Source organism: Paramisgurnus dabryanus, chromosome 4, assembly GCF_030506205.2.
Source record: "Paramisgurnus dabryanus chromosome 4, PD_genome_1.1, whole genome shotgun sequence".
In the NCBI taxonomy this organism is placed as follows: domain Eukaryota; kingdom Metazoa; phylum Chordata; class Actinopteri; order Cypriniformes; family Cobitidae; genus Paramisgurnus; species Paramisgurnus dabryanus.
This window is the reverse complement of record NC_133340.1, coordinates 25622295-25649700: the sequence shown is the minus strand read 5'-3', so window position 1 is coordinate 25649700 and position 27406 is coordinate 25622295. Positions and strand designations below refer to the sequence as shown.

The following is a 27406-nucleotide window of genomic DNA, read 5'->3' as shown; positions in this document are numbered from 1 at the left end:
AGAGGTTTAATAGTAATATGCGAGCATTTTCTGTATGATAAATGATTTATATGGAAAATTAGAGTTATTGAAAACTTTGAAGTTTTGTAATAAAGATTATTCGAATGCTTCAGATACACAGTTATCAAAAAGCATTAACCACAAAACCATGACATTTTATTTAAAAACAAACAATACAAAATAACAATTAAAAGGAAACAATTCAAGCAAATGAGCACAATGTTGGATAAAAACTGCTGGTTACGGTTTATACATCTAATATTTCTTGAAGGACTACACGAGATCTCGGTTAAGATCCGTAGTACCGGTCAAACAGACAGTGCACTATACCTACACCCTATTATCATATATATATATATACGTATATATCTGTCCGCGGACAGCTGGAGTTTAATTGTGGATGTATAAATTTGTTGCTTGGATAGAGCCCCTGTGGCAAACTCCTGAGATATTTACCTCTCGTTTGATGTCCATTACCCGGCATGCAAGAACCTCTGCGTGATACTAAGAGCAAATTGTGGCACAATATATAGGAGATTATGTTTGGCTACTGGCAATATGGTACTTAATCACTAGTGGAGGTTGAACGTTCTTGTCTGGAGTTCGTCGGCTCCTCTGTGGCGGTGCATACAGGCGGCTTTTGGAGAGCCGTGGCCGATCACGTGACCGTTCCGACAATCGCAGGACTAGAGAGTGCTAATCTGGCCGTGGGCCGTGCAGTTTTGGGGGCTCACACTTCTTCGGGGTCTTGGACCCCTTCTGCTCCCCGCGGGGTTTCGGCATTCTGCAGGCGCATGATTGGTTTATTGCACATCGGGCAGACGCTACGGATCTCTAACCATTTCAACAGGCACCTGTAAATTTAAAGAAGACGTACTTTAAATGATTTTCCCAGTTCTGTGGAAAGCTGCACTTTTCCGTGGAATTCTGCGGTTGCAGATTCTTGGCATAAGTGACTATGACGCATCTTCCTGATTAAATGCTACTTACTTCTTATGGAAGGTGTGTGAACAGGGGCACACCCCAAGCTCATCTCTGGTCTTGAATTCTTCCAGACACACGGCACAGGGCTGCTGTGAAACAATAGACAAAACAACTTCAGCTTCCCTCACTTTCACAAAAATGAAGCAACATGAATTATTTCGACATTTACATATCTAGATTGAAGACTTGTTTTTTGTTTGTTCAGCAACACTATTTAACACTGCAAAATGGGGCGTTATCCTACTAAAAACTGGCTTATGACTCCAGGTCATCCGATGGTAGAGAGGACCAGAAAATCCTGCAAGGTTTCTTTGCATAATCAAGAATTTCCCCTGAGGTTTGCACTACTCAAATGAATACGTCATAAACAAACCGACTCTGTTTTGAAGAAATGTTTAATGTACCGATAAGAAGATCTGAAGCACAGAAATATTTTTTAAACCAATGACCTCACACGCTTTCATTTAGAAATGATGTCTGGGTCATTCACAGGAAATGCTGATATTTCGGTTTTAGTGACTCACTACTGATATAAATAACAGGACATGAAACAATGGTTACATTATTTAAAAATATATAGCTTGACAGACTTAAAGGTGCAATGTGGGACTTTTAGAAGGATCTCTTGTAATTCAATATAATTTAAAGACCGAAATGTTTCTACAGTACCCCTAAGTGGAAAAACTGCTCTACAGCGAGCGCTTCGTTCCCTACGTTGTCTCCGACAACAACATGTTTTTACTGTGTCAGCTACCGTAGCTTCTCCATGCGTTTCGAAATTCAGGTTGGTTGCAATTCGCAATCTCACCACTAGATGCACTAAAAAACCACATTGCACCTTTAAAGCAATATTAAATGCAATTATTAATGCATTAGCTAACATTAACTACCAATGAATTCTATAATATGTGACCTTGGACCACAAAACCCAAGGTGCATCGTAGGATGCACGGGTATATTTGTAGAAAAAGGAAAAAATACAATGCATGGGTCAAAATGATTGATCTTTCTTTAATGCCAAAAGAAATTGGGATATTAAGTAAAGATCATGTTCCATGAAGATATTTTGTCCTTTTTTTTTTACCATAAATATATCAAAACTTTTGTGAATATATCAAAACCCATAAACTCGCTTACAAACTTTGCTACCCATTTCTTTGGGTTTTCCCATTCAAGTTTGGTTTATGTAACAGCTTACATCTACACCATTCAGTCAACAAGGTCATTATAGCGCAAGTCTGTAAAGAGCACTAAAACAAAAAAAAATGTATATGCGTTGCTCTATACAAACTTTTAGACTTTGAACTTTAAATGCGATTTTCCCAATATTTCAATTTTTTGCACTCTCAAGTTCCAGATTTTCAAATTGTTGTATCTCGGCCAAATATTATTTATTTAGCTTTTAGATGATGTATAAATCTCAATTTGCCAAAAAAAAATTGCCAGTGGTTTAGTGGTGCACTGTCACATATTAGACTAGACTAAAATAAATGTAAGAGCCGTCCAAACTGAAAACAACCTGCACTGCCATATCTTAAAATGCATCAGTGCTCTTTGTTTTGCCTCAAAATAATGTTTTTAGTAAGGCATGTTTGTTAAAACTAGTTATATTTCCCAATTAAACTAAGACCTAGTCCTGGCATGAGCTAATCCCTGTTTGGGAAGCCACCCGATAATGTTTTTTTCATCTTTGTTAATACAAATGCAAATATTCATTGTTTGCTTATGTTAGTAGTATAATGTCCAAAAATAATGTTAAAAGATCATATTTTGATTTAAAAAATAAAAATGTATTCGTAAATGTAATTAACATGACTTAAGATTAATAAATTAAATGTTGTACAAGTATTTTAGTTAGTTCATGTCAACTAATTTAAACTAATAATAATCTAACTAATGTTACCTTTTTATATTGCTCTGTTGTTCTTTATTAAATTAAAATCATGTTTTCACTGCCTATTTCATTTGTTTTACCAAGTTTTCACACAAAAAGCAGAATTCGTTCTCGGCACTTTAATTTCTGTTCAACCCTGTCAAATGCTGTGACATTTGTTTTAAAAACAACCGTATGATTGCCCACACTGTTCAAACAATGGTTCTGTTTACCTTTATCACTATTTCATTATGTTCACACTTGTTTACTACCATATGCAACAGTTAAAAAACCCAGTGGTCAGTTTTTAGAGTAATAAATGTTTGCACAAACCTCGAAAACTGACTATAAATAATGCTGTGACGAAATCGGAAGATAAGCCTGTTATGAAACAAGTTCCACAGAACCTTTTTAGTTCCCCAAATTATCTTTAAGTCAAGGTTTCTTAAAAAAACCTTTCTTATATTTTAAAAGTCTGCAAAACCTTCTACCATTTAAAAAAAACTTAATGTTTTAAACCTGACAAAACACCGTTTATTAACTCTTTTTATGTGTCAAGCTGATGTCATTGGCTATTAAGTTTAAAATGATGTCATCATTTTTTTTCACTCTCATGTTATTTGAAACCTGTATAAATGTCTTTATTCTGATGAATACAATAATTGTGTAAATAATGTTTGTAACCAAACCATTTATGAGGCCTGTTCACTTAGTATTATGGAAGTGAACGGGGCTCATGAATGGTTTGGTTACAAACATTACTCAAAATATTTTCTTTCCTGTTTATCAGAACAATGAAATGTAACAACGTGAGAGTGAGATAATGATGAAATAATTTATTTTTTGGGTGAACTATCCCTTTAAAATGCACAGCCGAACTACAGAGCACATTATTGTTCTACTTACTCCCAGCAGGCTCAACTTCTTTCCTGCTCCTTTCAACACCACCTATAAAATAAAATGAAAATATGCCATTCTTCTCTGTACAATTTGCAACCACTCAATAATAACTTTTTCCATAAAACTCAAACTTTTCCAAACCAAAGACTGAGAAACCAAAGATTTTGTTTAAATGATGTGACTTAAATTACACAGTTAAACAAGTACAGTGCCAGTACCATGGATGGTTTAGATGGTAATACAATGATACATTGTTTCTCTGACTCAACTTAATGGCACATGCAATGCAAAGAACAGTTTAATACCCAGAAACGCATATACTTTTATAATTTAACCATTTTATACATGGTAAATACCAAATGAATACACGTAAATGATATATATCACTTTGATGGTACTTTAAAGAATACTGTATTACTTTCTGAATGTCACATTTCGTGCATCATACTTGCCAACTCTATTTATATAGGTGAACTATTTCACGAAGGTCATCATTTCATCATCACGGTTGCAAAGACTATGCTATGTTTATATTTAAAGGGACATTCTACTTTTTTAATGAAAATCTGCTCATTTTCAAGCTCCCTAGAGTTAAACATTTGAATCTTACCGTTTTTGAATCCATTTAGCTGATCTCTGGGTCTGGCGCTAGCACTTTTAGCATAGCTTAGCATAAATCATTGAATCTGATTAGCCATTAGCATCGCGCTACAAAATAACCAAAGAGTTTCGGTATTTTTCGACGGAAAAAAATTGTCCCCTGCTATTGGAAGTAACCAAGGGGACTATTTTTGTGCAGTGCGTAATATCACTACGCCTGCTGCAGCCATGTTACAGCAGCAAAGTCCTTGATTATTACACCAGTTTGAGAGTGTAGTTAGTTCCTAGCATATCTGCCTAAAAAAAATCACAACTTTCAATTTTCTGTCGGTCTTAGTACATGATGTCACTACAGAAGAGTCAAGTTTTAAATAGGAAAAATATCGAAACTCTTTGGGTATTTTTTAGCGCGATGCTAATGGTCTAATCAGATTCAATGGATTGTCTTAAGATAGGCTAAAAGTGCTAGCGCCAGACCCGGAGATTAGCTGGATGGATTCCAAAACGGCAAGATTAAAATGTTTAACTCTATGGGGGCTGGAAAATGAGCATATTTTCAAAAAAAGTGGAATGTCCCTTTAACAACACCCATAGTTTTGTGTACTATGTGTTTATGTGTTGTGCCTACCTCATTGTAACTGTACTGTTCCCTTGTGCCTTGCTGTTTCAACCTGTAAAGTAAAAGAAAAGTAAATATGTTAAAAAGTTAGCATGCATGCAATGTTAAAGTGGATCAAAGTGGAGACCAATGCTATCTGCCATAGGATAAATTTTGCGCCATATAAAAAAACTTTTGTGCCATGTTTTGCAAAGACGAAGTCTCCAAGCCTTTATATGGGAAAAACTTCCAGGGTTAAGTTTATATAACTTATTAAAGTTTTATGAATATGTCCAAAACTGATTCTGCAAGTATTTACAGGGCCTGAGATGTTTCATGTGTCTAACAGGTATCAGCAGAGTTGTGTGGGTGTGGTGTGTGTGTGTTCATGCTTTTGTATCCCATCCCGGTGAGGATTTCAACCTACATAATAATATTTTTAACAGTCTATAAATAAACATTAACTCTGAGGTTTAGGTTTAGGGATAGAGTTAGGGTCAGGTGATAGAATATACAGTTTTTGTACAGTATTAAAACCATCACCTCTATGGAAAGTCCCCACAGAGATAATAAACCAGACGTGTGTGTGTGTGTGTGTGTGTTCTTGCCTGAAAAGATAGCAGCAGAAGATTACACTCAACATGAAGATGAACATGCCGATGCCCAGTACTATGACGTACACATTGAGCGGCAGGCGGTAGATGTCTTCCTCTGACATATCACAGTCTGAATGCTGCAACCCTAGACCACAGAGGCAGCCTACACACAAACATACACACAGTTATTTAAATCGGTAGGCCTAAAGCTTTGCACAAAAACCAAACAGGAAAAACAGTCCTCTAGTACGCCCACCTAGTGCCAAGGGAATTCTGGGTAATTAGTTATGAACAAACAAATAAGAACAACCGTGGGATCACCTCCAACAAACCACCATCTGGCCCTTAGAGAAGTCATATGTGTGCTGTGCGCATTACAATCGTACGCAAATAAAACATTACAGTTTTGTAATCACGTGAAGCCTTTATTTGCAATGCACCTCTTACGAAAAATAACCATGGTTGGTTTTACTATAGTTAAAAACAAAAAACCATGGTTTTGCTAATAGTAATGTTTACTATACTTTTACCACAAAAAACATGGTTAATTTTCGTAATGTAACGAGTTTAAAGTCCGATATTAAATGTGTCACACTACAGAAAATGTGGTATTAACCATCCAGACAAATTTGAATAACGAAAAACAGCAAATAAATAAAATAAGCGTTAAGAAAAATAAGCAGGAGTCAGTGGGGGCGTGTCCGCTGGCGGCGCTGAAACCACGCCCACTCGCGGGAAAGCTGCCGTCTCTCTCAATCTCAACTTTAAAATGCCGCTAAATGGATGCTCGCGATTGTGTTAGGGGCGGAGCCATGCTCGGTGGCTCCGGTGCGTCATAGAGCCACCCTTTTAATCCCGCCCAAATAATCCTGATATCTGAAATGAGGAAAAACTGTTTAACGGTTCAGTACATAGTTCAGTCTTTGTAACGTGTTTAACATTTCTAACATTTATAATGTGTTAAACGCTCCTTAAAGTGATAGTTCACCCAAACATTAAAACTTAAAACCCTCGTTTGATCACCTTTTTTTTTTCATTGGAACCTACTCCAAACAGATTTTTTAAGAAGTGCTGCTAGGTGTTTTCTGCTTACTATAGGGGTGTTACCAGAAAGTGTCCTGAAGACATTACTATTTTGTTGTGCATTTTACTGTTGTTACACATTATTTTAAAGTAAACATCTTAAAACTGCCTAAACATCAGTTCAGACACTGTGAATGCGAAAAGCTGTTATAAAGAACAAAGAAAGACATTGAAATGACACGTGAGTGAGAAAAAATTACAAAATTTCCAGTTTTGGGTAAACTATCCCTTTAATGTGGTGTCTGAAGGAATCCCCTGGTATAAATTTGTAGAAAGGTTCATCTAAGGGAAGCATATTAGACCCCGCCCACATTGGAAGGGGGGCTTGCATAAAGATTATTGTAAATTTGTGTCATTTATCATTTGATCAGTAGCCTACAAAAAAAATATTTTCCATAAACTGAGAGAGCAGATCTTAGATCTTAAATGTCTTTAAAGGGTTAAATATACTATTTTACAAAAAAATTACTCTTTTGCTGAATTATTACTGCAAAAAAATATAGGATTGTACTTACAGACCATATGCCAGAAGCATGTTACTTTTTGCTAATGGCTGTTTTCCTCATCTATTTTCTGTGTATGACTAAAACTTATACCGCAACATTTGACCTGTTACACTTGAATCCGTGCTTACATCTAAAAATAAAACACTAAACTCCCGACCTATCAATTTTCAGAGGAGCAAAAGCCCAACAACATAGGGCCAACGCATAGTACGAATATTTCCCAAATCTTGACCTTTACGACACTTCCCTTTAGTTAAAAACACATTGACTTCTTCAAACTGGTTTCAACATCCCACTCCAATGACTAATGCTGGAGGGAGAAGAAAACAAACTCAAGCACAGCTTTGGCTTTTTGGAAAGGCCACTCACCGTTACACCATTGGAATGGTTGCATGTAATCTGACTCCAAGCAAATTCAGTGCTTGTCAAAAACAGGCAATGCTGGGGCTGGAGGCACAAATCGACTATCAATTCAAGAACAATTTTGGGAAGATGTACTGCTTATATTTCCACTTTTATGGCAAAGTCGAAGAACAAAAGCACACAGTGATGTGAATATGCACAATGTGCTTTGTTACGGAGACAAAGGGAGCATATTGTGCCCTTGATAGTCGCCTTGTCGAGTTTATGAGCGAATGGCCCTTTAAATCAAATCCTCCCGTGTTGTCATACGCAAAATTCCTTAATAATTCAATCGTTTTGTGACAGCATCCATAGATCCAAAACTGACAGTCCAAACAAGGTGAGGAAAACTCAAAGAATCCAATTCTTTGTGTAGTCTTAAATCAAGAAGTTCCTCTTCTTTAATCTCGATCTCCGTCAAAATTATTATTTTGGGTGGTGTGTAATCCTTTATCCAACATCGGGCCCTTTGGAGAACCCAAACAAAAAAACGAAGAGGACAATAATTTCCACCATCTATGTGTGTTTGCGTCTATATGTGTGGGAGTGTTGTTTAACTCCAGCTAAAACCATCTGCTGTTTCAATCCTCCCATCAAAAACGCAGAAAAAGTCCGATTATTATCCAACGTTGCTCAAATCATAGCTGAAATATCCGCGTGCGTGCGTGCGCGAGCTGCTCGGTTCAGATGTTGATTATGGCTGTCTGTGGTAAGGTTAGATGCGTCTCTCTCTCTCTCTCTCTCTCTCTCTCTCTCTCTCTCTCTCTCTCTCTCTCTCTCTCTCTCTCTCTCTCTCTCTCTCCTCTCACACAGTTTCAGTTTGTAAACAGATCTCTGCTCATGTGATCATGGTTTGCCTCGCAACGCTCTCCTCCAATCCCTCCCTCCCTTCCTGCGATATTCCCCTCCTCCAATCTCTCTCTCTCTCTCTCTCTCTCTCTCTCTCTCTCTCTCTCTCTCTCTCTCTCTCTCTCTCTCTCTCTGCAGTCACAGGATGGCCTCTGTATGTCTCAAAGGGTAACTTGCAACATTGAAAAGGAAGGAAGAACGACAACTGCAATGCAAAAACCAGAAGGTGACAGACAAAACCAGAGTGAGAAAGCGAGAGTTCAAAAGCTCTGTGACACAAATATGCGCAGTGCATTAGATCAGATAAAGATCTTGTTACTGTTTGACCTACAAACTTAATGCACTAAAAGGTTTTTGATAAAGTACTGAATATGATTGTATGATGTCTTACTGCATAGTATAGTAAGGAAAAAACGCTGTATTATTTAGAAATATACAGCAGTAACAACATAAACAAACAGCTTTCGTGGAACAAACGTAACTTCCGGTAAACTCCGCTAAGAATCAATTACAGCACAGTCCTTTAGAGTAGTTCATTTCTGATAACAAGCTAAATAAACAAGCAGTATATAAACTTAGTTCAAGTCATAGCTAAAGCGTATCAAAAACTACACTGAGTTAACGTTACTGTGTAAAATGAATGTATGAGATGTTAACTACGGATCAACTACCAAACCTCCCTTCACATAGCAGTGAACCATGATCGTCGTCTCCCTATTTGTTCCAGAGTTCAGTTTAGCCACTACTCAGAACATTAAGAAAAGATCGGAAGTTAAGTTCAGTTCAGACACGTAACCGTGACAACGCACGTGCGTCCAATGAAACCATTTATAGCAAATACAATTATTGTATACTTTAGTACTTACTAAAGTAAACTGCAGTAACATTACTTGATACTATATTGTTTTAAACATTACTAGCCTATAGTAAATATTATTTTCTACAGTTTTTAAAATCACTACAATTAATACAACAGAATTCTATAGTATGCATTAACAACATGAAGTAATTACTAGTTTATTACAGTATGCTACAATTTACTACAGTTTACAATAACAAATAAAGTACTTCAGTATTTTCATGTGGGAAAACAATTTTTAATTACTAGTGCTGGGAAAAGATTAATCGCGATTAATCGCATTCAAGTTAATTTTTGCATATTATATGTGTGTGTGCTGTGTGTAAATATTATGTATATTTAAACACACTCACATACATATATACATTTCAGAACATTTTATTTGTATATAATTTTTTTAAATGTATATATAATATAGAATATATACAAATATGAATAAATATATAAACACATGTAAATTTTTCTTAAATACATACATGAATGTGTGTGTATTTATATATACGTAATAATTACACACAGCACACACTCATATATTATGCAAAAAAATCACTTTTATTTTGTATGCAATTAATCGCGATTAATCTTTTCCCAGCACTAGATAATATACTACAGTATACTACAAAAGTAGATGTAATTGTTTATGTGGGAAGAAAAAGCTGTCAATGCCAGGGGCATTAAAATAATCTTGTATAATGTTTCTCATTTCGAATTTGATTATATTTACCCCATTGGCTTTAGTTGTTTTAAGCAAAACATCACAACATTTTGTTTTAGATATATAAATGTGTACAATTTTATATCTTAGATAAATACATTTTATAAGGATGTTTAGATAATTTTCTTGGAAAACATGGATGCATTTTCTTGCACTTAACTGCTCACATTCCTGTCATTTCAAACCTTCAAGTGAAAAATATTTAACATATTTTTCACATGTGCTGTTTAACATGCAATGGAAATTAAGGGTGCCACAATTTTTTGCATTGCAGTCTTTGGCACAAAGCTGTTTTGGGGCTTTTGAAGACTTAAAGAGCACATGCTGTGTAGACAATGTTCATGGCACTGTTATTGTGCTATTCTGGAGGTCTCGGTCAGCATTCAGCATCAATGTCAAATGTGCACCCATTGTGAATTTTCTGAACATTTTGAAACTTTAATTTTCAAGACAGAAAGAGAGAAAATACAACTTTAACAAATAAACAAAGCTACCAACCCCCAACACTAGAGAGAAAGAGATTCTGGTTTAAAGACAACAGCTGCGGCTTGCCTAACAACCATGTGCGCTCTCTCTCTCTCTCTCTCTCTCTCTCTCTCTCTCTCTCTCTCTCTCTCTCTCTCTCTCTCTCTCTCTCTCATATGCATGAGTTAAGTTTCAGGTTAAACAGCTTATTTACTGTATATCTAACAAAACATGAATTACATCAATTCCATTAATGCATGGAGACACAGGGGTGGGTGTCATGGCTCCCACCCATACTCGATAAGAGGCACTTTGCAGTGACAACATTTTCTTGCATTTTCATGACAGTTTTAACTATTTGAATAAAAAGTTAATATTCTTAAAGCATTTTATGATGTTGACAGGCTATAAATCTGCTCGGGGGATATCTCTAGTTTGTTTTGTAGAGCTCTAGTTGAGATACTATTAAAGTGGCAGTGTTTATTATGTTGCAAAAATGAATTTAAGACTTTTACAAATGCTAACACATAAAGTTAACACTTTGAAAGAAAAAATAGTTGTCTGGAAAATTGCTGTTCAGTATGTTTTGTTTATTGCAATGCCACTGTTGAGAAATAATGCTTTTAATATGAATTTCAACAGTGAGTATTGTGCGCTCTGGTGGCTAAGAGTGAAACAACATGCGATTTAAAATCTTTAATTTGGATTTTGTAATCAGGGTTTTTCAAACTTTAATGCCAAGGACCCCCAAACATGATGAACCATTTGTGAAGAATTACCTAAAATTCTCAGAATTGTTTTGGGGTCCTGGTTTGAATACCCCTGGCCTAGATGAAGGCATGCATTATACATTTTAACAGATATATATTATATAAAAATAACACATTTTAAAGCAAGACAAAGTTATGTACATATCAAACTAAAAGACCTTTTTAAAAAAATAATAAATATATGCTACAGGTAATCAAACTTAAATTCACATCATCATTATATATTTATATATTATTTATATATATTTAAACTATTTACTTTTATATTGTGCAGTCTTTCATACGAGTACAGCAGTACCCTTTAATAGTATTAATAAATAGTCTATAGTAACACTACAATAAGGTTGTTTTTGTTAACATTAGAAAATGCATTAGCTAACATGAACAAACAATACTTTTACAGCATTTATTCATCTTAATTCATAAAAATAAGGTAAAACATTAGTTAATGCACCATGATCTAACATGACTGGATTGGCATTAACTAACAATAACAAAGATTAGTAAATTCTCAATGTTACCAAATACATCCTTATTCTAATATGTTACCACTTTTTTCATTAAATCAATGTTAGTAAAGTTAAAATTCATTTTACTGCTTTATAAACTAATTCTAACATTTAAATGATTATGGCAAATTAGTTCAGAAAATGTCCACCACTATTGCTTTGTCATCCATTTTGTGCTGCTGGTGCAGGTTACATCTACTGAAATAGGATGTATAATAAATACTATTACATTTTTTTGTGTAAATAAATGTTGTTTAACCTCAGACTTTAGAGTAATACACAGCCCACGATTTCGTCTGAGCACTGCTCTGAGAAGAGACTCCACCATTATTAGTAAATCCATTCTGTCTTGTGCTATTATTTGTATAACTAGTTAAACTATTTTTATCTGCATTGAAGCTAGCGTTGTCATAACCCTTGTCCAATTCGCATTGCCCAACATCAAGGCCTGGATTAACATAACCGCCATTTAAACCATTCTGGCTAACACCTAAATCTCCATTTTTCTTAGCATTTGTGCCACCGACGCCATTTTGTTTTTCGGCGTCTGTGGGCTTTATTAGATTCAGCGGAGGCTTGCACGTGTGCCAGTCCCACAGCACCTTATTCATAGAGTCCACCCGGCGAACGCCCATCAGTTTATCATCGTCAGACGGGGGTTTATCGTCGCCGTCCACGACATCTGGCGAAATATTGGACAAGCTGGGAATCTCTCCGCTTATGCCTTCGAAGTACTGCTTGATGCAAACCTTGGCAAAACCTTTTGCGTGTTCAGTGCAAGTCTCGTCGAACATCTTGCGCTCAACGTCTAGATAGTGGGACCAGTATTTGGTTTTGAGGAAGGCCGCTTGCGTGAAGCAGGGACGTATGGCTCGGATCAAGAATGCAATGATCATTATGATCATCAGGAACAGCCATCCACAAGCCTGCATGAAACATTTAGAAGATAGACAAAACATGTTTTATTTTTAATTTGTGATAGTTTAATCTTCCAAAAAGATTGGAAGGAGCGAATGATCAACATTGCAGCTAATGTTTGGTTCCCAAAACGTTCTTATCGGGTAAAACCTGCTAAATGACATACCTGTGAAATACACGTTATGTATCTTCTAGCTGCCTCTCTTGATACGATGTTCTGCCCGTCAAATATTTGTTTGCATGGGATTTTGGCCAGCATCCGTGCGAGATCCTCTTCCGAAAGCCCGTGTCCGCTAGAATTTTTCCAAAACTCAGTCATATCCAGGTCCATGCTATAAGCACACAGGAAACTTTTACCGTCCATTAACGTTACCGCGATCCACACGGCCGGTGCTATGAGGGAACGCTGGGATATGGAGATGCACATGTAGCGCAGGACGGCAGGGTCCTTCCTTCTCTGACCGATCGGCCGTTTCCATTCCTCCGCCAACATCGATACGTTGTTGTTCAACACAAAACCTAGCATGAAGAACCATATAGGTGGAATAACCAGCATGCTGATCCCATAGGAGTAGTTATACTCAGGTATACAGGGACAGTTGAACTCAAAAGATGAGTAGAGTTGAGCGCTTGCCAACGCCATGATACCACATATGCCATTCATGAAGGACTCCTGGTTGGATTGGAGAATCTGGGCCATCATACGAAACTTATCCATGTTGATATGTCGGTTGGTTTATATCCTGATACGCCTGTATGAAATGCAAAAACATTTTATAGTCAAACAGTATATCAAACCTTTTGCACTGTTAATGCAATGCTAAGGGTCAATAATTTATTAAGGTGTTGCACTTCTTTATTTACTGAAGGCTTGAGCAGGTAACCAAGGTTCATTTTGATTTCATCTTCACTTTAAAAATTAGCATAAACGTAATTTGCTAACTAAATCAGTCCATGAGGTCTAAAACAACTAAAAACTAAAAATATGAGAAAAGACCTACAGCTCAGTCTACTTACTGAAGTTTGCAATGTGTTGCTAGATGTTGATCCGCTTCAGTCAAGTCAATGGTAAACTATAACTCTCTGGTCCTTGACTCACAGCAAAAGATTTGTTTATCTGTTGTAGCCTCTCTCTCTCTCTCACTCGCGCACATGCACGCACGCACGCGCACACACACACCTACATCTGATGATCAAGTGATGTCTGATTTCCATTTCTTATCTATCAGTTTGTTCTCTGAATTATCTCAAACTTTCTATATTTTCCTCATGTTTGGCCTTGCAGTTTTCTACATTAAAAATGTTTTTGTGTTGCGTAGTTAATAAAGACGAGGTGGTGTAAAGGTTGCATATATTAACATACCAGGTGAAACCGAGAACAGGCAGTGTGGACCAGAATACATGCAAAGGTATTGCCTCACCCTATTCAAATAAAATTGTACCCAATAGAGTTCCTGTAAACCTTTAAATCATTTATGTGCATGTTTGTCCAGGAGAAGTTCCTGCTATAATGTCATTCAATTCATTCAATAATTACTTTGATGTCTTAAAACTATGTTTAAACGTGCCATTGTGTAGCCACATATACAGTAAATACAGCTCCATGCTACTGAAATGAAGGAAGGCCATAATATAGAGATCTACCTAGATTTTAAAAATGTCTATCAGGATTAAAGGAATAGTTCACAAAAAAATTAAAATTCTCTTAATTTACTCACCCTCGTACGTTCTCAGATGCACTAACAGAAAAAAATGCTCCCAAACTGCTGAAAAGGTTGAATAAAGATCGATTTGGTATCAATACTGTATGTAGTTCAGAGGTACTTACATGCACTCTTTGGTATAGACATCATATGCCATGCTTGATCCCAATATTTACCTCTGAGGTACTTACGTGCACTCTTTGGTCCCATTTTGTACCTCTGAGGTACTAACACGCACTCTTTGTTCCCAAAATGTACCTCTCAGGTACTTACGTGCACTCTTTGGTTCCAATATGTACCTCTCAGGTACTTACGTGCACTCTTTGGTCACAATATGTACCTCTCAGGGACTAATGTGCACTCTTTGGTTCCAATATTTACCTCTCAGGTACTTACGTGCACTCTTTGGTTCCAATATGTACCTCTCTGGTACTTATTTGCACTCTTTGGTCCCAATATGTACCTCTCAGGTACTTACGTGCACTCTTTGGTCCCAATATGTACCTCTGAGGGACTAATGTGCACTCTTTGGTTCCAATATTTACCTCTGAGGTACTTACGTGCACTCTTTGGTCCCATTTTGTAACTCTGAGGTACTAACGCGCACTCTTTGGTCCCAAAATGTACCTCTCAGGTACTTACGTGCACTCTTTGGTTCCAATATGTACCTCTCAGGTACTTACGTGCACTCTTTGGTCACAATATGTACCTCTCAGGGACTAATGTGCACTCTTTGGTTCCAATATTTACCTCTCAGGTACTTACGTGCACTCTTTGGTTCCAATATGTACCTCTCTGGTACTTATTTGCACTCTTTGGTCCCAATATGTACCTCTCAGGTACTTACGTGCACTCTTAGGTCCCAATATGTACCTCTGAGGGACTAATGTGCACTCTTTGGTTCCAATATTTACCTCTGAGGTACTTACGTGCACTCTTTGGTCCCATTTTGTACCTCTGAGGTACTAACGCGCACTCTTTGGTCCCAAAATGTACCTCTCAGGTACTTACGTGCACTCTTTGGTCCCAATATGTACCTCTGAGGGACTAATGTGCACTCTTTGGTTCCAATATTTACCTCTGAGGTACTTACGTGCACTCTTTGGTCCCATTTTGTACCTCTGAGGTACTAACGCGCACTCTTTGGTCACAAAATGTACCTCTCAGGTACTTACGTGCACTCTTTGGTTCCAATATGTACCTCTCTGGTACTTATTTGCACTCTTTGGTCCCAATATGTACCTCTCAGGGACTAATGTGCACTCTTTGGTTCCAATATTTACCTCTCAGGTACTTAAGTGCACTCTTTGGTTCCAATATGTACCTCTCAGGTACAAACGTGCACTCTTTGGTCCCAATATGTACCTCTGAGGGACTAATGTGCACTCTTTGGTTCCAATATTTACCTCTGAGGTACTTACATGCACTCTTTGGTCCCATTTTGTACCTCTGAGGTACTAACGCGCACTCTTTGGTCCCAAAATGTACCTCTCATGTACTTACGTGCACTCTTTGGTTCCAATATGTACCTCTCAGGTACTTACGTGCACTCTTTGGTCACAATATGTACCTCTCAGGGACTAATGTGCACTCTTTGGTTCCAATATTTACCTCTCAGGTACTTACGTGCACTTTTTGGTTCCAATATGTACCTCTCTGGTAATTATTTGCACTCTTTGGTCCCAATATGTACCTCTCAGGTACTTATGTGCACTCTTTGGTCCCAATATGTACCTCTCAAGTACAAACATGCACTCTTTGGTCCCAATATGTACCTCTGAGGGACTAATGTGAACTCTTTGGTTCCAATATTTACCTCTGAGGTACTTACGTGCACTCTTTGGTCCCATTTTGTACCTCTGAGGTACTAACGCGCACTCTTTGGTCCCAAAATGTACCTCTCAGGTACTTACGTGCACTCTTTGGTTCCAATATGTACCTCTCAGGTACTTACATGCACTCTTTGGTCACAATATGTACCTCTCAGGGACTAATGTGCACTCTTTGGTTCCAATATTTACCTCTCAGGTACTTACGTGCACTCTTTGGTTCCAATATGTACCTCTCTGGTACTTATTTGCACTCTTTGGTCCCAATATGTACCTCTCAGGTACAAACGTGCACTCTTTGGTCCCAATATGTACCTCTGAGGGACTAATGTGCACTCTTTGGTTCCAATATTTACCTCTGAGGTACTTACGTGCACTCTTTGGTCCAATATTTACCTCTGAGGTACTTAAGTGCACTCTTTGGTCCCAATATGTACCTCTGAGGTACTTATGTGCACTCTTTGGTCCCAATATGTATCTCTGAGGTACTTATGTGCACTCTTTGGTCCCAATATGTATCTCTGAGGTACTAACGTGCACTTGTCAGTCCCAATATGTTGCTCTTAGGTACTTATGTGCACTCTTTGGTCCCAATATGTACCTCTCAGGTACTTACGTACACTCTTTGGTCACAATATGTACCTCTCAGGTACTTACGTGCACTCTTTGGTCCAATATTTACCTCTGAGGTACTTAAGTGCACTCTTTGGTCCCAAAATGTACCTCTCAGGTACTTACGTGCACTCTTTGGTTCCAATATGTACCTCTCAGGTACTTACATGCACTCTTTGGTCACAATATGTACCTCTCAGGGACTAATGTGCACTCTTTGGTTCCAATATTTACCTCTCAGGTACTTACGTGCACTCTTTGGTTCCAATATGTACCTCTCTGGTACTTATTTGCACTCTTTGGTCCCAATATGTACCTCTCAGGTACAAACGTGCACTCTTTGGTCCCAATATGTACCTCTGAGGGACTAATGTGCACTCTTTGGTTCCAATATTTACCTCTGAGGTACTTACGTGCACTCTTTGGTCCAATATTTACCTCTGAGGTACTTAAGTGCACTCTTTGGTCCCAATATGTACCTCTCAGGTACTTATGTGCACTCTTTGGTCCCAATATGTATCTCTGAGGTACTTATGTGCACTCTTTGGTCCCAATATGTATCTCTGAGGTACTAACGTGCACTTGTCGGTCCCAATATGTACCTCTCAGGTACTTACGTACACTCTTTGGTCACAATATGTACCTCTCAGGTACTTACGTACACTCTTTGGTCACAATATGTACCTCTCAGGTACTTATGTGCACTCTCAGGACCCAATATGTTCCTCTTAGGTACTTACGTGGACTCTTTGGTACCAATATTTACCTCTGAAGTACTTACGTGTACTCTTCAGGAGCAAAGCTGTACTTTTTGAGAGGGTACCGCCACAGTGACATCTAGGGACCATTGTTTGACTCTTTTTTCTGACAATATTTATATTACTTCCTTTCATCAGTCGTGTCTTCTAAAGTGAAACATATAAACAATAAATTTGTAAGAGAAAATGTTTCATATCTAGTGTTCAACTGAAGAAAGGAGTCACAGCTGGTATGAGGGTGATAAAATTAAGATTTTTCTGGGGGGGGGGTGAACGATTCTTTTAATATTAAACAATAATTATTCAGATTGTTTTTTTAATAAGTGCTTTAGTATTTGATGCATACACTGCCCATATATTTATAGGTGAAGGTATGAAACCAGCGTACTATTTAAAAAACAAAAAAAGAGGAAAGGGGTGTACAGAGTATTCAGGAAGTGTGCTTTCAAAAACTGACAGTGTGCATCCTGTGTGACACAAGCTAACACAACCCTTCAGTCTTTTGTCATCTCATCATCTAGTCTACTTTTGTTTAATGGTGCAGTACTAAGAGGTAAGCTGGTTTAATTATATTTAGTATGTATTTAGTATGTAAGCAGGTTATATTTCTGAGTTTGATTGCAATAATAAAGGGAGGAAAATGAATGAGTCTTTCTTAGTATTCCCTAAAATTGTAGTTTAGTTTGTTTAAAATCAATATTTGTTTGTTGTAATGCTGCTTTAAATGCTTGAATATTCAACAAAGGAAAACATGAAAAAGTTTTGATCAAACAGAGAGAACACATACAGTATATTCACGATAAAATGAATGTCTACAATTGAATAGCATTCGCAACCCTGTGATGATGAAGAGCTTTTTATGTTACCTTTTAATTTTAGTGGCCTTTGTAAACAAAGTTTATTATTTCTTAGTTAATGTGATGTAGTTATTAACCGTAACTTAGCTGTGATAAAACATATTGTGAACAGGAAGTCTGTTTTACTCACAGGATGGAGGACACATTTCTGAATGTGCTTTTCGTTGTCGTCAGTCTGCTGCTCTCGAAAGAGCACAATGTCATTCAAGACCAAAATGACGACGCCATAGTGGGCATGCGAGACCACGAGCTTGTTCTCCTGCAGGAGGCTGCAAAGCTGGAAGATGAGCGGGCTGTTGCCATGGAGCCGCCACTTCCGAATCAGGAAGCATCACAACGTCCAAACTACAAGCTGCCGGGGAGAGAGGAGGATACGTCAGATGTTAAACAAACAATGGCAAATGTCAGGTCCACAGCACCACATGATGAACAAATGTCCACAGTGGGTGACCAAAATGATTTTCGCCAAAAGGCGTTTGCAGCAGATGGCCAGGAGAAATTGCATGTGTCCAATACTGATATAGACCAATCGGAGTCCAGTGTAGACCTCTCACATGGAGAAGAGAAACTAGAAAAGCGAAACCATGTCCAGATTGACACCAACCAAGCTGATGAAGCATCCTTTATGGATGCGAGTATGTACAGTTGGTACATTTGCAAGGCCATCTCCCTGATCTCGTTGTTTCGTTTTCTAAAATGGATCCTGACATTAAACTTCAAAACCCAACCAAAAAAGCATTCATTTCTGAATGGAAGGAACAAATCTACAATGTCGAACATCCGTGCCAAAGTTTCCCACCTGGATTACAAGGCACTAACTAGCTTCTGTGACCAAGTTGTCCAAGTTCCAGCCAGTAACATTTGGTGGACTCGTGAGTTTGTAGATGGTTTTGTTAGTGACCTTCTGGAAACTGTGAGGGACGTGAGCGGTAAAAGCTCAGACGTGACGATTGAAGACTTCATCGGTGTTGGGAGCTTGTATGAGCAATGGGGTTCGAGAAAAAGCATCGTGTGTGACATACACGTACGCTTCGTCACTCCAAAGCCTTACAGCTTCGAATTTGAGCTTTTGAGAGATAAAACTTGTCTGTACAGCAAAGCGAAAGTGGTTAAAGGTGCCAAATCAAGCAACTGCCTTTGCAGCAGTTCAGACCTAGATGACGACACGCTGTGTCTTCTACATCCAGATCCCAAACATGATAATGTAGTAGAGGATTATACCAACCTGTGTGAAGAGAACAGTTCGTACCTTTCGAAAACACACGTGGTGAAGTGGTTTCGAAATGCATTTAGGAAAGCCTGGGAGGAGAGCAGTCACAAGTATGACTTTCAGCTAATATTTCCTAAAGGAGAAAGCCCTGTAAGTCTCAAGGTTGTATTCAGGTCGGGTAAAGTGATTCGGTTTAACATCACACCCGTGGTTCAGTTTCAAGACTCACAGGCATACTTGGTTTCCTACCTCCCTTCAAACAGACACTTGTCCGATACCGACTGGCCCGTATGTTTTGCGCACTATGAAAATGCCCTCCTTCAACACTTCACCAAAACGCTTCCGGAGAACTCTTGCCATATTCGCTGCCTGCAAATCCTCTCATTTCTACACAAACATCAGATCGGCCTGACTGGGAAATGTGGCCTAACTTGCTACCACTTGAAGAATACACTGTTACATCTGTTGCTGGTTAACAATCCCACATCATGGCAACCCGAGCAGATCAGTTTGAGGCTTCATGAGATGCTGACGTTCCTTCAGCAGAGACTCGAAGTTAAGCTACTTCACCATGCTTTGGTTGGGAATCCTCTCGTTCCTGGCGATTTCGGATTTCCAGAAGAATTCAGAAAGCAAAAACCTCTCAATTTATTCCTACCGCTGTTATCAAATGTAGAGTTGTGCATTAAAACAGACAGACACTTAGAAGATATGGTTAAAAATATGCCAGTGCTGATGTATGAATATAGCATGAAGTGAGAAAAGGGGAGGAAGCAAATCAGAAAAAAAACAAAGAAGCCCGAACAATGATTGCAAAGCTCCAAATATAATTTAATAATTGTTTTTTTCTGTAATTTATTATTTGTTGGCCAGTACCTAAACCCAATTCTGGGTGTATTGGATGTGCAGATCTTTTTGCATTCTTTGGCTGCGTCCAAATAACCACACTTGCGGTCTTTGCACATGACCACTTGACTACTTACATGACGCATTTCCTGTATAATACTAGAATAAGTATTCTAGTGCGTGTGAAGTTTGCGTGTAGATTTATTCACCTGTTGGGACATACTTAGCAAGTGTAAAAATGTCAATGCGGGTAGTGACGGCAATTTGCACCCAAACATTTAGTTTTTTATTGAGGCTACTTATATTTTTAAGTTCTGTTAAATCACTCTTAAAAAGAACATTGACTGAACTTAAAGATTATTATCTACACTTATCTGAAACTTTCAGAAGCAGAATCCTTTGCATCTGTAAAAAACTTGTTTTTGTGCATGCAGCTCTATTAAAGTTTATTCAGTAGTAGACCCTGAATAAACGACACAATGTTATTTACGATTATAAAAGCATAAAAGCAGTTGCAGATGTTTTACAAAATACATAATGTTTACACCAATGAAATGTGCAACACTTTCCGTTTTACTATAATATTTTTTAATATCCATTTATTAACTTACAATTAAAAGTTTCTGCTACATCTCACAAGGTTTGGGCAAAGGTCTTGACGATTTACATCATGATGCATGATGGGATACGCTTAGCCTTGAATACCGCTCAGAAGCGGTATTCAAGATAGTATCGTTTAGTATGCATTGAGGGCACTGGAATTTGTCAGTTTTAAGACATGGGGCAGTCTTACGCACTTCCTGTTGCATGCATACCCTATTGAATGGCCAAGACCGCAAGTGTGGGTATTTGGACGCAGCCTTTGACTCAAGGAAGCAAATAGGATATTGATTTAGTTCACCTGTGTGTCAGGCTCCTTTCTGCTTAAAGAAGTATTGATATGGTTTACTTGAAGTTATGTTTTGGTTCCAAGGTTACATTTTGATTTGGCCCAATTTAGGGCCAGTTGGGTAACTAACTTGGGCCAGTTATGGTCCATAATCCAGTCCGTCATTCATTGCAGTATGTGGGCCAGAGCTGGGCCACAGAAAAATTGGATCAGGCTCAGGTGTGGTCTTTCTGGTTAAAACTGATGATGTGGTTTTGGTTCCAATGTTACATTTTGATCTGGCCCAATTCAGGGCCAGTTATGGCCCATGTGTGGGCCTTGTCTAGAATTCAGATCTGGCCCACACTTGGTCGGTCATTCATTGCGGTATGTGGGATAAGTTAAAGCTGGTTGTGCGGGCCAGAGAAAAAAATGCTATGTGGGTCAGGCCATTTTGTGAAAAGTTTGGCAACCCCTGACCTACATGCAATTTCACAAAAATCCACTAACCCTTTACCTGGCAATGCCTTTTTGAGTGAGGAATGAAAAGGTGATGTACACCTTCAAAATGTATATAAATGTGGTAAATCTTTTTGGTCAAGTGAATTTTGGTCTAGTTTAAAAAAAGTTTTTAAACGGTGTGGGGTAGTGAAAACTCCCATATTGTTATAGCTGTTTAAATGTCGGTTTGCTGCATACTCGTCACAAATTATAGTCGAAGCACTATTACTGCTAAAAGGTTTTGAAATATGAAAACTACATTGTTAGACCTTTCCAACAATATAGTTTGTCATGACAGAGTAACATTTACATGCAAAATATTTCCAAGTAAACTCTAATCAGCTAATGGGTATAATCCTGAGACCCAAACATCTTTAAATGAAAAAACATTTATAGTTTTTATTTTCCTTGTCATTAACCGGATATGCAAATTTAATTGCAATAAAATACCATCATTGCCACTCCTTGTCATTAGTTTGAACTGGTTTGTGTGTCATTCACCGCTACAGCAAAGCAACTTTGTGCGACCCATCTTATCTCAATACGCAACCCATCAGTGGGTCACAACCCACACTTTGAACAAGTACTAAAATACACATTTGATTTCTTAAGTAAATGAATAAATCAACGGCCTTAGAAATTAACTCATTTATTTAAATAATCAGTTCAGTTTACAGTCACAGAACAAAAACACTTGGATCAAACAGATGCTAGACACTTGATTTCCAGAAGTTATGGTTCCTCTAGTATTAATTCCAATCACCACCTACAGGAAACCCAGGGTTGGACTGCAGAAATTTTTTCCCAAAAGGTTTCCGTCCCAGTTTCAAATCCCAAGACTTACTGGTGATCACGGACTTGGCGGCTGTTAAGAGAGAGAGAAAAGTTAACATGCAAGAACTCAAAAAAGCAGCTGCCTTAAAACCTAGCTAAAGTCTGTATGCGATTATGGTTTTCTGTGGAGTCAAAGACCATTCTGGGAAAATATAACCTTGATATCCTTAATATTGACTGAGTAAGATCATGTCAAAGATTGAAATCAAACTTGTAGTCCTAATCCCACTGTTAGATTATGAGACTTTAGCCGGGATTTGACAGACAGGATCTCAAATAGTAATTTCTTCACAAAATAAGCATTGCATCAAATTCATATTTTTATACAGACCAGTAGGCAGAGGAATAGGACATGAAGATTCACAGCATTCACAAACAGAAGCATCACCATACATCTCAGTCCACCTTAAACACAGTGAACATTTAGAACCACAGGAAATAAAGCAGAATTTACATGCATTAAAGTACATGAAAGCAGCACGTTTTGGCAGTCAGTCTCTGGTCATATTTAATGCTTGAAAACTTACTGCTTGGCGTGAAGATCAAATGTGCATGACTTTGAACTGGGTGAAGGAGTAGAAGGTGCCATGAACATTTCACAATGCATAAACATGGTCTGTCATGGAAAGAATAGTAAAAATTAAATAGTATGTTATATAAAAATCATTTCATTCCAGTACTGAACAAATATTTACAGAACAGGTTTTGGAGCATGAAAGCAAAGGCATGACGTGTACCTTTCGGGTCGGTGAGTTGGAAACCATGTTGTTGAAGAAAAATGCAGCAAAACACAGTCTTACAGTGCTATTGTCTTTAGTGGTGTAGTACTGGGACATGGCACTGTTTTTACTGTCCACCAGGCATCTACAAATAGAGAAACATAGCAAGAGTTAGTTAAAAACCTAGCGTCTCATTCAAATTACATAGGCAGCCTAAAGCCAAAATGCATGCAATTAGTTTCACTTAAAGCAAAACTAAAGACTTTGCTCCCCCTACAGGTTAGAAGCGTAATTGTTCATTAGCACTGTCGTAAATACTGCAGCATAGCTGGCTCTGATTGGATTGTAGGTCTGCCGTAAAGCAAGTTTTTGTAGTTTTCACTCGAACTACAGGACCACTACCCGACGGTTGGAAACTTCTTTAGTGCGGTTTTGGCCGATAGAGGGCTGCAAAGCGAATGTGAAAGCTCCATTCACCCTGTTTTGAGCAGATGAACCACTGAAATTTTTGGAAAAGTTATTTTAAGGTTAAAAAAAACTCTTTGGTGTTGCTTTAAGACCTTCCAATGGGCTTGGACCAGTAGCATTTTATAATTGAGCAAAGTTTTAAAAAATTAGCTGTTTGAATGGACCTTTAACAAAAGTCCTTCCTAGAGTAGTTTGTGCACCAGTCTGAAAATCATAGACGGAATTTCGCTTGTGATTGGGGGCACCTAGCGGCAAATAAGGGTACTGCAATACTTTAAGATAAGCGAGAGAGTGCAACTTTTGTATGGTTTAAGTTAATTAAAACCCTTTTGGCCTTAAAATTCTGTCTTCATTTACTCATGTTGATCTAAACATTTGTTCAATAAATTCATAAGTAGATTGATAAATGGCAAGCAAAACAGCTAATTGAAACTTGACTTCCATAGTAGGAAAAAACACAATGGAATTGGTAACGTCAACTTTGTGCTTACCATCATTTATCAATACTTCCATAATATTTGATTGACTTCCATAGTAGGAAAACTGTTACAATCAGCTATCCATCATATAAAAGTCGAGTTTTTTTAAAGTTACTCGATTTCATACGGCGTCACAAGAACTTGACAGACTGTTGACGTCAAAGTACCGCGAGAGCGGGTCTAAATTAGACTCGTGTCTGATTTTTCGAATCGCTCACGCGGTACTTTGACGTCATCCGACTGTTAATTGCAGCTTCGTATGAAGTCGAACAACAATTCTCGAACTCAAGTAAAGTCATTTTGTAACTTAACGGTCTACATAAAATCAGGCAACAGTTTAAAGAACATTCGGTGAGAATAGAATCTTGATATCTTTAAGATTGATAAAGTAAAAAAAACTATTGAAAATCAAACTGGCTCATCTCAGAATTAGATAAAAAATTAAGGGTTTCACAGATAAGGGCACTTATATTTGTCGGCCTTACAGCAACGTTTAAAAATGACAATACTAACCCTGCATTCTCAACCACGACATATCGGTCAGCTGAAGTAGGCTCTGGAGATGGAGTGACGAAGCATCTGTTGAAATACAGCCGGTTTCCAGCAACGCTGGGGCCTTTGGCTTCAAAGCAGATCGGCTGACCAAGCACGAAACTCATTCCATCGGGAAGCACATTCCAAGATGCTGAAATTCAACAACTAAAAGTGAGGCGCAAACGCACAAACCTTCACCAGGTTTCTAGAGCTCAGAGAGAGATCACCACGACATACCGTCCATTGCCGTAAGTGAAGCATCTAATCTGTTCTTTAGACCTATATACATGGTTCCAGCTGAGATCTTGGGCAGAAATCCAACTTGGTAAGCGAAATGAAACCTTAAAAAAATCATAGTGAGAATTTGCCATTTTAAATAGAGTAAAAGAAACTGAAAAAAAAGAAAAAAAACTTTACTTGGGGTAAAGACATCGAATTGGTAGGGTAAACGGCCAATCCCGAACAATGAGCCCAGTGATGGGAGGTCGGTATTGTAGTACATTGGTGTAGGTTATGCTATCATCATCCTCCTGAAACAAAGCAATGCCATATTTAATAAGATGAAAATCAATTGAAATACGCAGAAAAACCCTTAACTTTAAAACTTTAATGGCCAAGTGTCCCGAGTATAGTTTAACCAGCTAGGAGAACCAAACACAACTTAACACCTACCCTTCGTCTCATCTTACAATCTTTCAGATTCTGCCGAAAATAATAGTGAGAGGCGGTGGCCTTATTGACAGAACACGTGCCCAGCTTTAGGTTCTTCCAGGCGTTGATGTCTGCAAACACACTCTTCTGGACTCTTACATATATGCGGTCCAGGTGGCACAACACCTCCACCTTTTTCCCAGCTGTGGTGTAGCTGGGTCTCCAAGCGGGCATGCCCGAGGGCAGAAGTATGGTCTGGACCTCTGGAGGCACCTCCATGGAGCCCATCTCTGGGGAAAAGTAGTCTTTGCGCAGGTCGGATGCTTGGATTCGTACATACTCCGGTAGTCTTAGGAGAGAAGGTTCTTCCGTGGCCGTTTCCCCAGCTCTGTATGATGGATCATAATTATCTGGACTCACCATCGAGCTTTCAGTATCCCATTCCTCCTCTGACTCAAAATCAGTTGCATTAAACTCAGCCACCACATTTTGTGTGTTAAGAAATAAAATGAATACAAACTGCAACCACATTTTCAGACCAGACTGATTTCCGAGACCGTTCACGTCATGAGGAAACAATGAAATGGAGGGGATTTTATATGGTTAGGGTGATAAGAAACACCTGCTGTTAATTGTTGATTGTTGATTGTGACAGACAGGTAAAGGGCGACGTCTGCTGGACAGTATTGATATTGCGTTTAGCAGACACTACATGCAAACCTTATGTTGTTGTATCATGTTTCTTTTTTTGTGATATAATCAAAGGTGGTAAAAGTAATAACATATTCTACTCAAGTAAGAGTACAGTTACTTTAATGATAATTTACTTAAGTAATAGTAAAGTTGTGCATGTTTTAATACATGTCATAGTCCTGCCTTCATGTCATAGTTTTTGGTACTTGTTGCCAGGGGCGTAGGAATGAGTTTAACATTGGGGGGGACACATATCGGAAACCTGACAGATCCGTTAATGATTTGAACAGAAATATGTCATACACTGCAAAACATTCACAGACATACTTTATTCTACTAAAATGATATAATTAACGTGTTCACTTCTAATCATGTTCAAACTTTCCTTTCATGATCAACAATCTAAAATCACCTCACCCTTCATATAACACCTACCTGGAGCTCAGTTCTAGCTTTCCCTGCATTACCCTCACCAGTGTCACCACTGTTAGTTTCCAGCTGAACTTCATCTGATCTCTAATATGAAAGTAGTGGAAATGAACAAGGTATAGAAAAATACTGATGGGAAGAGTGTAGCGTTACTAGTTAGATGTTGAATCGCAACATCAGCTTAATATCAACAAGTCTAAGGCATGGGTTAAAGTGAAAAAAAAAATCACAACGTGGCAATTTTAACATGATAAATTATCTATATGGTATTTTGAGCTAGAACTTCACATATGTTCTCTGGGGACACAAAAGATTTGACATTTGACATCTTAAAAAAGTCTTGTGAACTGACACTTTATGTAAATAGGTGAGACCAATAGCATTTTACGGAGAGATGTTTTAAACTGCTTTAAAATTGTCAGTTTGCATATTTTAAATGCCATTTTTAATCTCTGAAATATACTTCAGTAAATACACTTTCAGTGCATGTTTATATTTTATTTTCTTCTGATTAATAGCAAGCTACCACTTTTTTGCTATTAATGCAATATTGAAGTCTCATGTGGCATATATAGGGTTGCCAACTGTCACTATAAAATACAGGACCAAAGGTGGGCTACAGCAGCAGTGCAAGTATGGTTTTGTGTGAATATACATTGTATTGTTTTAAGCCATTTGTCAAAATGATAGTTAATCTCCTAATTTATAACTTTTATGCCTACAACATATAGTAGGTTTCTTAATAGTTTGTTAATTTACAGCTTTACTTTTAACACAGTCCTTTAATT

At 37.9% G+C, this 27406-nt stretch overlaps 4 protein-coding genes across 6 annotated transcripts; 1 reads left to right on the top strand and 3 right to left on the bottom strand.

The window, feature by feature from the left end:
• Positions 1-134: 134 nt before the first annotated feature.
• Positions 135-8277, bottom strand: LOC135785817 (RING finger protein 122). Of its 2 annotated transcripts, none has more exons than XM_065295383.2 (6): positions 7510-8277; positions 5564-5714; positions 4986-5028; positions 3764-3805; positions 991-1073; positions 135-854 (listed from the first exon to the last, which is right to left on the bottom strand). In XM_065295383.2, exons 1-6 carry the CDS (start codon positions 7532-7534, stop codon positions 731-733), a joined length of 468 nt encoding a protein of 155 aa, XP_065151455.1. In that variant the 5' UTR covers positions 7535-8277; the 3' UTR covers positions 135-730. The 2 variants fall into 2 exon arrangements, with proteins under 2 accessions (XP_065151455.1, XP_065151456.1); XM_065295384.2 differs by lacking the exon at positions 7510-8277 and adding an exon at positions 7150-7304.
• A 2871-nt stretch (positions 8278-11148) lies between these two features.
• calhm1b (calcium homeostasis modulator 1b) lies at positions 11149-18602 on the bottom strand. Of its 2 annotated transcripts, none has more exons than XM_065295381.2 (3): positions 18517-18602; positions 12794-13379; positions 11149-12635 (listed from the first exon to the last, which is right to left on the bottom strand). In XM_065295381.2, exons 2-3 carry the CDS (start codon positions 13343-13345, stop codon positions 11970-11972), a joined length of 1218 nt encoding a protein of 405 aa, XP_065151453.2. In that variant the 5' UTR covers positions 13346-13379; positions 18517-18602; the 3' UTR covers positions 11149-11969. The 2 variants fall into 2 exon arrangements, with proteins under 2 accessions (XP_065151453.2, XP_073670459.1); XM_073814358.1 differs by lacking the exon at positions 18517-18602 and adding an exon at positions 13645-14253.
• LOC135785811 (inositol 1,4,5-trisphosphate receptor-interacting protein) lies at positions 17781-22140 on the top strand. The gene is made up of 2 exons (XM_065295379.2): positions 17781-18082; positions 18519-22140. The coding sequence occupies exon 2, from the start codon at positions 18520-18522 to the stop codon at positions 20353-20355; it is 1836 nt and encodes a 611-aa protein (XP_065151451.2). The 5' UTR covers positions 17781-18082; position 18519; the 3' UTR covers positions 20356-22140.
• Positions 22141-22444: 304 nt separating this feature from the next.
• On the bottom strand, positions 22445-26078 carry zp3c (zona pellucida glycoprotein 3c). Its single transcript, XM_065295380.2, has 8 exons — positions 25518-26078; positions 25263-25375; positions 25083-25186; positions 24825-24996; positions 23383-23509; positions 23173-23261; positions 22977-23050; positions 22445-22676 (listed from the first exon to the last, which is right to left on the bottom strand). The coding sequence occupies exons 1-8, from the start codon at positions 26025-26027 to the stop codon at positions 22561-22563; spliced, it is 1305 nt and encodes a 434-aa protein (XP_065151452.2). The 5' UTR covers positions 26028-26078; the 3' UTR covers positions 22445-22560.
• Positions 26079-27406: the final 1328 nt, after the last annotated feature.